The following is a 13,078-nucleotide window of genomic DNA, read 5'->3' on the forward strand; positions in this document are numbered from 1 at the left end:
CATTAGAACAGAGACAGGCAAGCAACATAATGAAAATAAGAACTTGTTTTCACATAACAAATGGATTTTTTTCCCCAGTCAAGGGGAATACAAGACAGAGGATCCTCAGAGAGCACACAGGAATGTTCAAACTCAAATGACAGAGAAACAAGCTTAAGATCCATGTAACCAAGACACTATAGCATAACTATACATTTAATATATCCATTACATTCTGTAACTGGTATCATATTGTGGAAACTCATAATATCTTATTTTCTTCCAAATAAGCCACTCACTTCTTGTAACAGCTTGTCATTAAACATGGACTATCATTTCCCCCAACAGGTCATCACGGCACAAAAAAAGAGGGGTTTTGAAAGTAAACTACTTCCAAAATAACGTGATAGGATATAAATGCCAGGTCACTTTCATGAATTAGTATAACATGTCCAACAGAATTACCACATACATGGAACTCCCAACTACCACAGAATCCTGGACTGTGAAGATTGTTTGTTATTGAAAGTGGTTTTTCACACTACCCCTAGAGGTGTTCTAAACACATGCCAATGCCAAAAGAGAATCCTGCTCTTTTTTTCTTCTCTTTTCTAGTAAATCAAAGGTCCCTTCCAGCCCACCGTCTTCTATGATTCTATGATCATTAAATAGGTTCACTAGTTATCCTAGATTAATGACTTAAAGTTTTTTTTCCTCAAAGAAATGCCAGAAGGAGGTGAAGGACAGGTGAGGGAACAGGGGAAGAAAATAAAAGAGTAAAAAACAGCAATAGAAAGAAAAGTAAGAAAATAAATGAGTAAGACTTGTCTTCTGATGACAGTGAGCTTTTAAATATGCTCAACAAGAAATCATACTCTAATAGCGTGACTGAAGAGAAGTTTGTATTAATTTCATCTGCTGCAGTCCTGCCTTCTTCTTTATATGTGGTTATATTTTGCTATCCCATTCCTTCCTTTGTTCTAACACTAATCACTTTGTGTAACTTCATTAAAAAAAAAAGTACTAGCTTGTGAAGCTATGGAACTGCACAGTAACTAACCTACAGTTACCTACACATATGAAACCTGAACCACCACACCACAACTTGCTGCAAGTTTAAACTGATCTCATTCCACAAAAGATGATACTTTATAATTCTCCACACAATTCTGCAGCTAGCTTCTGTGTCTAAAGCAGGTAAGACCTAGGAAAATCCATTAATGTTTTTGAAAATGTCAGAAATGCCATGAGTTCTCTCACCTAATAGTTTTATGACATATATGTTTTCTTAGTTTAAGAAACTAAGATCCATAAATCCATGTGTACTCTATTCAAAATCTAAATTTAGAGATAATGCTATAGTTGACTACTACATGAAAACTAATCCATATAAGGTTATATATTTTAGGAAAGCCCATGTACCTTTCTGATAGACCTGTCCATCTACTTCTCTTTCACCTTTCATGAATTGAGTGGACTTCTTAAAGAGGGGAAGACAAGGCTCATACATGAATAGTAAGCCAAAAATAAAAAGGAGTACAAGTGACAAAGACATTTATGTGAAATTATAAGGAATAACAGTAAAGCTAATATAGCTGGTTCTTTAATAGAGAAAATCTAAGAAAAAGTTTTGAAAAAGAGAGATCGCTAGTGTCAGGCAGATATCAAAAAATCATGACTGGAAGAAGTCTGGTTTAAAAAAACAAACAAAAACCCCACTAAAACACAAAACAGAAATGTGGCAGCATGTTTCCACTCAAGTTAAGAGTGTGAAGCAAACACTCATGAAAACAGTGGCTGAGATAAAACATCAAAAGACCTAAGGGCATTATCACAGAAGGCTTTTGGTAGCGATTCTGGACTCTACGAGTCATGAAGAGAGTAAGATTAATGAACGATGGGGTGCTTACATATATAGAAATGCTAAGAAGTCACTGCACGACTATTACGGACACTGTTCTTCAGTCACACTCATAACCAACTGTCACAACTGCAGAGTTGGGAGAAGAAAAACAGATCTTCCATGCAAACAGAAGGGTGAATATTACAGTTTACTACAGTTCTAAATGGTTTAACTTTTAATAACCTGCAATGTAATTATTATTAGAAGTGAAATAGCAAAAAATCACTATTTTTAGGAGTTGTACCCTGAATGACGAAGGACTAGATCACTCTTAGAAAACCACTTAACAGTTCTTCCTCAAATTACCTTACTGAAATAAAATAAATGAACTATTAAAAGAGAAGCAACAGGGTACCTCGCTGTAAACAGGTGGAAATGACATAATTAATTTCCACATGCAAATAATGATCCACATAAATCATCTGAAGCTTCACTATAAACTATCTTTGCAGAAGTGAAACACTAATATACTGCTATCCAATAGTTTTCCAACTCTAAATACTGGCTGAAATAATTAATGCATAGTATTAGACTACCCAGCAAATTTATTCTTCCATATATCCTTTCTTACAGACACAAATACCATACAGGCAAATGCCTAATATCTGCAAAACCAGGGCAGTTATTTGTAAAGAGTGCTGCACTACAGAACCTCCTTAAATACAAATATACTCTTTGGGTGAGTCTACCCATTCAAACCGTCATCATGAACTGGAGGAATTGCTCCACTACTCCAATGCAGTTAGTAATTTTACCAGCATAAATTATGATAACTTCATTTTTGATCCAGTGAGGCAAAATATCCAGTGTTTGTGAGCAGCACTACATCAGCACAGAATGATAGCAAAAGTGTTATAAAAACTCACGTTCCAGACACACTGCAGAGTTAGCACTCCTCTGCTTTTTCTTACAGCTAATTAGTCGTCCTCCCTTCTCCTCCGCAAACTGAATCACCAAAAAGGTGCCGGTGCTGCATCTTTTAAGACTGTCCTTCAAACTAATTTAGAGAGGGAAGAAAAACAAAAACAACAAAAAAACCCAAACCCTGAACCATATCTTGACTTTTCTTCATAGAAGACTCAGTGGGAAAAAGTCATTTTCAGTGAACACTCCTCATACGCTACATTAAGTTTTATCTGTGGTTTTCATGATACTAGATACAGTCACAGGCTACGTGAGGTCTAGGGCTGTGGAAATGAAGCTTCCTGTTCCCTGACCTCAATAGCACATAATCTTTTCAGCATACAACGCCACACTAGTTCTAAATATTCAGTGAGTAATTTCAGCTTGCACTCAAAAACTTCTAGTAGTTGAGAGACAGCCCTGGGAAAAAAAGGTTCTGTTACTGCATCCGTCCTTCAACTCCACCTGAAGGAGGGTAAGAAGAGAAACATGTTCAGAGAGAGCAACATCAAAAAAGGTTTACAGATGTGCACTCAGATATGGCTTTTTTTTTCCTCCCCTCGAATTCATGTCCAAAATCTGTTCTGTAGATACAGAAAAATTAAATAAATAAATAGCCACTGAGGTTCTGTTTTTACAGTTGACATCACAATTACGTTATGGACACAGGAGAAAGGGAAGGTAAGTTTCTCTTCAGGTGTCCATGTCATTTGGGTAATAAGAGAGGAGGGAAGTAAGAGGTCAGGACAGACACAATAAAACCTACAGTTACAGCCTTTTCAGCCAAAAAAAAAAGGATATTCTGTAACAGTATTAAGAATCTCATAGTCTTAATTATCCACGTCACAGAAACACCTCAAAAAGAGGACAGGAAAGATACTGCACAAATTACATAATGGAACACTGCAGCATGAAATCTGAACACAGACAGCTTCGGGGCATTGCAGAAACACTGTGCTGGCCTTTGATCCTCGGTGAAAGATACCACAAAGCCACTGTGCATCCCCACATCGTGTTAACCCTGCCCGTCTCCTTGCAATGAAGCAGAATTAAAATTTAGCAAGTAACTGTCTAAACTGTTTTTAAAACCTCCTAGAAAGTTGTGAAACACACAACGTGATTTCTAAATATTCACAGCATCAAAGAAGTTGTTACTAAACCCTCCAATGACCACTTCGTGACTCCCGGACATATTCTAAAAGAATTTTCCTATTAATTTGTAGAAAATATTGCCAAGTTATTGCCAAGTAAGCCAACTATTTTTCCTGCACGAGGATACAGAAAATAATCAATCTGCCCTCCTTATAATTGCTTTTAACATACTAACAGACCTACATGACCTCTGTCTTTTCAGCATCAGCCAGTTCCAATTATTTCAATTCATACTTGCATATCATATTTCCAAGTCACAACCTGTAGCTGTGCTGTAGAATCCTTAAATGTATCTATTTTCCTTAGATGGCAGTGCCCATGCTACAAATACTCCTGGAAAAAGCAATTTAGGAATTTCCTTCTTTTACTTTTTTGATCTATTCATTCTGACACTTTCTCTAAAAATAACTTACACATCCTGAAAGTTTCAGTCTGGAAAATCAGATATTCACAGTTTGGTGAAAGAATCAATTTGATTTTTTTTTTTTAAATGAAAACTGAAATAGACCGGTTTCAAAATTTTGTTTTCCTTTTTTTTTTTCTCCTAAACAGCAAACACAAAATAGTTTGACTATGAAACTAATGTTCTGTTCATTTTTCAGTTATATAGTCTTCTCCTTCAGTTACCTTTAATACTAAAAATGCCTTTGCAAATTAAAATATTTTAATATTTCAAATACATTTGCAAACGTTTGAAACTTTATTTCAGCAAGTTTCCTGTTAATTAAATAGTTTGACCCCAGCTTTCCTAGCTGGTTGTCATCCATGAAAGTGAAAACTAGAATCTCTAAACCACTATCCCACTGGTTAATGATGAGCAACAGATTTGCTCTGAACAGAACAGAGGTTCTGTGGGATACAATAAAATATGCTTTTCCAAAACCAAATCAATACTACCTGCCTCCTTGAAGACATATTTAAAACAGCTAGGCACTCACTTGACAGTGATTTGATCATTGTCTCATGAAAATTGCCTTGGGAAGCCTGCATCAGTTAAGATACAGAAAACTCCCTTCTTTTATAACTACACGGCCTTGTCAGAGGAGGGAGTCATCATTTTTTTAAATTTATACTAGATACTTATGAACAGACTATTTTGTATTCTACAAAAAATGCAGAATTTCTATCACTTTTGAAAATCTCTACCTGCTAAGGAAATTCAAAAATCATTTTGAATAAGTTCATCTCAAGGATACAGTAAGCATGAACAAATACAAAGAACAATTTACTTACTATAAACCATTCATTAGATTCTATTGCATTGTCTGTGCAAATTAAAACCTTAAAACGGTTTCTCTGTATGAATTGCCTAGATAGCTCTTCAAAGGATTCTTCGGTCTGCCCACATTCCAAATTGATGTTCAATGTGGAAATCAACTATCCTAAACGCTGTCTATTTCACACACCACCGAGCTTTGTAAACACAGGGATCTGAATCATGAAAAGAGCGTAAGAAAAAATTTGTAGCTTAATGATACTGTCTTGCTTCAGTTAGTAGAGAGATGATACAAATGGATCTCATGAGTCACCTACCTGAGACAAGCCAAAAGGTTAATCTTGAAGTTTGCATAAGAATTAGGTTACTAAACAGAGCTTTGCAGATTGACAGTTGCCCAAAGCCCAGCAAGCCAAACCAAAGCAATTTATTTAGCTACGAATGCAGCCAACAGTAAAAATTCTTGAAATATTTGTGAGATTATAATCTGGGGGAAGGGGAAAGGGGCAGGAAGGAATAGTAAAAAAATATACTTAAAAATCTCCAGAGATGCTTGTCTGACTTCTATGCTGTACCTTGTCTGAATTCAGTTTTCCCAGGAATTTCTGCAGAATAGCACTTTGGCAAAGGGAATGATGAAAACATTGGCCAAGGATATGGATTACTGCCCTAGAAACAGGACCAGAAAGAAATTAATCTAGGGGAAAAATTAAGAGCATTTTATCAATTAACACACAGAATTCACAGAATTATGGCCTATGCACCAAAATTATGCTTAATACTACAACTTGCAATGAGATATTCCATAAATAAAAAAAAAAGTCAAAGGATACAAAATCCAAAATGCATTTGAGCCAGTATTTTTTAATGGTACATTCCACTGACAGTTTTGATTTTGCACTTCTTTTTTTTCATCAAAAAGGAAATTGCAGTTTGTGTAGAAATAAAAACGCCCAAAAAACTGTATTTCCAATGTTATTTTTTTATCTAGCTGTCTTTGCTGTGCTAATAGTAATCTGCATTTCATCTTTACAAGACTGATTATCAGTGAGAAGCAACTTTTAAAGTTGCTGCTTAACAAACATCATACTGTATTGTTAGAACATCGATGAAAGCTTCAGGTATTAGATACTGCAGATAAAAACCCAAACATGGAGAAGTATCAAATAAAAGGAAGATATAACAAATGAAAAGCTAATAAACACAGAAATATAAAAGTAAAAAAAAAAGGCAAATTGCATTCACTTTTCTAGTAGGAAGACTAGCATAAAAATGGAGGAATATAAACACTTCATCTGAATGCAGTATGTCCCAGGTATATGCCAATCCCCAGATAGTGGGGACAATGTGTTTTTTCAGTGCATCACCTCTTAAAAAATTTAGCCCTTTATCAAGCTGAAGGTGGACTGGTATTTCTTAATGTTAAATAATTTTCCACATGCTGGATTATCAACAAAAATATTCAGTTAATGAAGGCACAAGTTATGGAAAGAGAAACGATTAGTTTCTTACCTTATCTAGTACTCTCAAAGGCAAAATCCTTTCCTGCGGTCCTCCAATTAGATTGATCCTTACAAGAATGTGGTTTCTCTCCACTGAAAGACCATCAATTATAAAATCTCTGTTGGGGGAAAAAAAAAACAAACCACCCTCCAAAAATCAGAACCACTTTTGTTAAAGTTTTCTGAATTAAACAATTGTGGTTAAATGAGCCAGAATATATTGAGAGACATACTGGACCTAAAACACAGCCCAGGAGACACATAGGAATAAAGAAATAACCAGAAACATGAAGTATTTTGAGGTGTCTGCAATCACTACCCTAACTTGGTACTTCCCTTCTCACTGCTGATTGGAAACAAATGAGCAATTACTGACACAAAAGAGTAGAACTTCACAAGGTTTGTTATGAGCAGATGTTCAGTAATTAGGGCTGGGACAGTTAACAGACCATCAAAATTTTTTCTTTATTTGGTCTACCAAGAATTTCTGCTGTCAAAAATAGGCAGAGTTATTAGTAACTTAACACACAGCCAACTTGCTGTCTGAAGTCACTGTGTACCCCAAGGTACAAAATCTTTGAAGCAATAAATCAGAGAATCACAGAATGTCAGGGGTTAGAAGGGACCTCTAGGGATCATCTAGCCGAGCCCCCCTGCCAGAGCAGGATCACCTACAGTAGGTCACACAGGAATGTGTCCAGGCGGGTTTTGAAAGTCTCCAGAGAAGGAGACTCCACATCCTCCCTGGGCAGCCTGTGCCAGTGCTCTGTCACCCTCACACGGAAAAAGCTTCTCCTTATGTTTCTGTGGAACGTTAGGTTTTATAAAAAAGTTTCCTAAAACTTTTTCCACAGCAAGGGAGTAGTATGCTTCATCCTCAAATAGTAAATAACAATCATCTTCTACTTTTTGATTTAAACTCTGAACTGGCACCGTATAGCAAATAGTAAGAGGAAAGTTCTTAAAATTCAGCATGTGAGAGTAAGGACAAAACGTGTGTGACTACATGATGGTCCACTTCTGTGCCAAAAATACACTTTTTCTTTTGAAAGGATGGATTGTGCAACTTTATTTAGAAGTCAGCAATAATGGAAAGTCACAGAATTTGGAGAGTCAACTACATTATAATTAAACAAACCAAATCAAAAAATCACAAACTCCTGATGATGCTTTTAAGTTACAAACATTAAAATTATACCTTAATTTTGTATTATACACATGAAATAAAAGAACAGTATAAAATAAAAATGAAAAGGTCTATTTACATCCACAATTTTCACACATTTTTTTGAGAAATAAGATTAATACAAATAAAAATTAGAAAATATATTCGGAGTTTATTTCTTACGCTTTCGTGATGGATGTGTGAGAAAGGATAAGACTGTTGTGTCTTTTCATAATTTAAGTTCAGTGACAAAACTGTATGTAAGTAAATTTATGCACATTAGAAGCCAATTTCATATGACCATTTGCATGTTTAAAGCCACTATGGTATTAATGTATTTGTTCTCAGGAGAAATGTTTATAGTTAAAATAACATTTACATCAGTCTCTTCTTACCCTGGTCCTTCTGAAGTTTCTGTGACATTTTCCTCCTGAGCAGCTAATAAAACTTGTGACACTTTATACTGAGTCTCCAAGAGTAAGAGGGTATTGAGCTCACAGCACAGCACATTCAACAACCTGCAGAAGGACACATTGAAATGAAAGCGCATCAGTCAGGAATCCAGTAATTCAGAGTAAGGCAAAAGTGAGCGTGTTTATGAGATCTCAAAATGAGGGGTGAAAAAAACTACAAATCCAAAAGAAACTGAGACCTTGAAGTGTCTGAAAAATACCCAGACAGAACTTGGTCAGGAATGCTCTTATATATCCTTTTTAGCCACTCAAGTGACACAGCCTTGAGCAAATGGAATGATTCCCAACAGATTTTTTTGTGTGCACTGAACAACCAGAGAATATTCACTGGTCAGCTCAGTCTAGTTTTGAGTTTATATCACAGAAAAATAAAGGTGACACCGACTTATTAAGACATTCCATGTGAAATGTGACGAAATTATACAATAAATGGCTGCTAAAGCAACTCAGAATCAGGGTCTCCCAAGGGTGAGAGGGAGATAAAAGTCTATCTTTGCTTTAGAAAATAGGATTTTAAGCACTTCTGTATCATCAGACTTAACCCAGTTTAAAAGCAATAGAAAATTTAGCATGTAACAAAAACAACAGATTTGCTGTGTTTGTTTTTTTTTTCCTTTCAGAGAAACACAAAACAAAGGTAAATAAAGAAACACATGTGTGCATGACAGCACATTACATACAATTTTCTTTTATAACTTCAGGGCAAATTAACAGATAAAGTACTCCAATATACTTCACATAAATCAAACAGAGTAATCTAAATCACATTACCTTTTTTTTTTAATTAATCTACTCACTCTAACACAGCAACATAGTAATTTCTTTGAAGGCTTCCTGTCCATAAAAAATAATTTGACTCAACATTCTTGTTGTCTTTTTTTTTTCTTTTTCATCACACTCATAAAACACAATATAAATTAAGTCTGATCAGCATTCACATAAGACTTGATACAAACTGGAGAATACATGCTGTTTGAAATCTGTCATCTGTTAGTCAATGCTTATTTTCTTCCATACAATTCCCAATACGCTTCTACTGACAACAGCAAAAATTTGCAAGTCATTCTCTGTAAAATTTAACACCTGCAAATTCCTACAATTGTGGCCAAGGACTAAATAGTCAAGATGATGTCTTTTTATTTTTTTCCTGACACTTTTTTAATATAGCTTGATCTTTCAGCTTCAGTCCTCTTCGAGTTTTATTTCACAGAAACTATTTCCTAACATTGATTGTTCTTAGTACTTTTCTAAATGACAGAAGAAATGAGTGTTCAACTATATTTTTTTTATTATCACATAAAAGAAAAATCCACAAAAAGAGCACTGAAATCATTATGAAGATGGACCATTTCTTCCATTATGTATGACTTTCAGTGGTAAAGAACCTCTTTCTAGCAGTTAAAAAGCACTTGGGAGAATACTTGTGGCTGAGAATGCTTATAACATCTTCTCAGGTATATAAGGCAGAGAAAAAAAATGAAACAAACCATTAGCTAATAAAATTAGGTAGAAGGGATAGTGGTACGATAAACAACAAAATATACAAGATCTAACATGAGCTGCTCTGCTAGAGCATTCAAATGACATTTTCATCAACATGGAAAAATTCATTTTAAAATACCATCACTGAAGTCCACATATTTGGTTAAAGGTAATATTCCATTGCTTTACCCTGCAAAGTCATAAAACTTCATTAAATTATTCTAGTGTCATCATTATGGGGGACAACCTCAAAACATTAACATCAGAGCCTACGTCACCAATTTGATTTATTCTTTATTATGCTTTGAGCTCCAGCAAAAACATTGATCTAAATAGTGAGTGGTAACTGCTATTAAGTGTGCCAGACTAGTAGACAAAGGCAACTATCTAGGAAAAAAATTAAAAAAGAAGCCAAAAAGCTACCTAGTCAGTGTTAGACTGCAAGGGGCACTTGAAAGCTTCAGCCATGCAAAGCTTTGCGTGCTGAGCAAAGGGCATTAGTAATAAGCAGAGAGAATGTGCCTCTGTGTGTGGTCTTTCCAAAGCACCAAGGCTTTTTAATTGCCCCACTGGAAGGCAATACTCACAGTGGTTTTGGAAAATGCAAGATCTTCGGTATTGAGTATTTATCAACACTCTGAGTAGCACCTGTGGCGCTTGGGGCAGTCATGTTTCTCCCAGTAAGAAAACTCAGGGACTGATGTATTCCTTACAATGTTTTCCACATGAAAATATTTTCAAAAGAGCACCTACAGCACATTAGCTATGCAATGTACTTACAAATCACATGTAATGTGATCTTTAAGGGTGAAAGAGTTTCCCCAGCTAAACAAAAAATGCTCTTCGTGAGCATCACTTGCCAGCCTAGAGGGCTCAAAAGTAAAGCAGATTTCAGATTGTCGGAAGTGTTTTAATTTCCCTTACTGAAGTAAAGAAAAACAAATACAATCGAGTAGTAACACAATCCTAAGCCAGAATCTGCTGCTCCTATTACGTATAAATTGTTTGGAGTTTATAAAGCAACAAAACTGCTATTAACATATAAACTGAATTAGCTGTTTAACTACATGATGTGGAAGCACACCAACATAATCCTGTTGCAAATCTCCATCACTGTTAACAGACTCTGTCCTCTTTTACTTTTGGATTATGAAATACAGCTCAAACATTTACAGGACACATGCACTCTTCAGTGATCACTACAGCAGAAGTCTTTTCCCTCTTGCACATTCAGCACATTTGCGTTTCCAAAGAACAGTGTATCACTTACTAAACAGAAAACACTCTTAAATTAATAGAAAATGGGTCTTTAATAAATTATTAACTCAGTCAACTCTCCTTATTTACTTGAAACAGGGTTGGTAGAAAATAACTGGAGGACTACACAGCCTTTCATGCTTCCATAGTAAGAATTCAAATCTGGTAGATTTGGAAGAAGAAACAAATATTGTCAGGCTCATTTCCTCTTCCCTTTCACCATACTCCTTTCTCCCCTCAAGAGGAGAAACTCTATGAACTTTCTGCCAATGCCACAGGACGTGGAATAAGAAGGACTTCCTCATTATATTCCGGCAAAAGCACCTTAAATGTTGTTGCAAGAGTAAATGTACCAGCCAGTCATTCATTTATTAGTGATCTGAAAGATCCATCAGTAACATTACACAACAGTGCTCACAGGCTATGACAGTATAATCAGAACAAAGATATGTGGAAACCAAGAGGTACAGCTTTGTTTCTGGCTCTGGAAGGAAGATGGAAAAGAAAACATGAAAGCAGTAAAACAATGCCATGTCTTCTAAAGGGGAAACTGAATTTATTTAAAACCAGTTTTACATAAAAGTCTTTCTTCAATTTAAAGCGAATGAGATTTTAAAAAATTATATGCAAATGTTTTCAAAAGGCTTCCACTACCTATAAAGCTTTTTTTAATAAAGAGAAGGAAGGGATAAAACTAAATAGCATGTTGACCTGAGAAAAAAAGGATGATCAGTATCCGTATCTTCTACCTTTAGAAAACAAAGTAACTGATATTCTTTCCATTGTGTTGCAATCACTAAAATCACACATTCTCTTAATTAACAATATACATAAAGTACACAATTAAGAGAACAAATTATTTCATATACCAAAGTTACCTCATTGTTAAAATGCAATTATATGTAAGAGGTTGTGTTTACAATGCAGATGAAAATACAGTGGAAAATAATGGATAGGTGGTTTTTTATCTGTTCTTCCTAAGCCCACAAAGCTGTCTCTTGCCTATTCATCTCCCAGCTCCTGTAGGATTTAATTCATTCACTTGGATTTCACTGGAATGCACTAGAACAAATTTTGACTAATACATACTGCTTTGAGGCAAATACCAAGATGATGACTGACTGATGTCAATATAGTATAAGCCATTTAAATTCTCTTTCCTAAGTCTTTCTCTTACTAGTTTTGTAGACCAGCAGAAATAGGTAGAATCTATTTTTACCATCTTCTCCACCCATTCAGCAAGTAAGAAAATAAGAAAAAAAATACTTACCATTATATTTTACATGACAAAAAATGTGACTTAGCAATGTCAAAATATTTATTATACAAATGTGAAAGTAACAAGCCAATAGTGGATTGAGAGCAGTCCTGGGGAGAAGGATTTGGGCATGTTGGTGGATGACAAGATCAACATGAGCCAACACTGTGCTTGTGGCCCAGAAAGCCAACCCCATCCCAGGATGCATCAAGAGATGTGTGACCAGCAGGTCAAGAAGGTGATTCTGCCCCTGTACTCTGCCTTGTGAGACCCCACCTGGAGTACTGCGTCCAGCTCTGGAGTACCCAACACAAGAAAGACATGGAGCTGTTGCAGTGAGTCCAGAGGAGTGTTACCAAGATGGTCATAGGGCTGGAGCACCTCTGCTATAAGGACAGGCTGAGGGAACTGGGATTGTTCAGTCCTGAAAAGAGAAGACTTCAGGAGGACCTTATAGCGACCTTCCAATAGCTGAAGGGAACCTACAGGAAGGCTGGGGAGGGACTTTTTACAAGGGCCTGTAGTGATAGGATGAGGGGTAATGGGTGGAGGAGCGTAGGTTTAGACTAGATATAAGGAAGAAATTCTTTACCCTGAGGGTGGTGAGGCACTGGAACAGGTTCCCTGTGGATGCTCCATCCCTGGAAGTGTTTAAGGCCAGGCTGGATGGAGCCTCGAGCAACCTGATCTAGTGGGACACATCCCTGCCACAGCAGGGGGGTTGGAACTAGATGATCTTTAATGTCCCTTATAACCCAAATCATTCTATGATTCTATTATATTCTTTT

General features: G+C 36.0%; 1 protein-coding gene across 1 annotated transcript in view; it reads right to left on the reverse strand.

The window, feature by feature from the left end:
* Positions 1-13,078, reverse strand: part of LOC104274056 (protein broad-minded-like) — a gene marked incomplete at both ends in the record, with an annotated part of 40,895 nt that overhangs the window by 12,061 nt on the left and 15,756 nt on the right. Inside the window, 3 exons of the mRNA XM_009869575.1 lie at positions 5,729-5,822; positions 6,666-6,774; positions 8,216-8,338. Of these exons, the coding sequence (XP_009867877.1) occupies positions 5,729-5,822; positions 6,666-6,774; positions 8,216-8,338 (326 nt within the window). The remainder of the gene's footprint in view (positions 1-5,728; positions 5,823-6,665; positions 6,775-8,215; positions 8,339-13,078) is intronic.

Source organism: Apaloderma vittatum, unplaced genomic scaffold (genome assembly GCF_000703405.1).
Source record: "Apaloderma vittatum isolate BGI_N311 unplaced genomic scaffold, ASM70340v1 scaffold9090, whole genome shotgun sequence".
NCBI lineage: Eukaryota > Metazoa > Chordata > Aves > Trogoniformes > Trogonidae > Apaloderma > Apaloderma vittatum.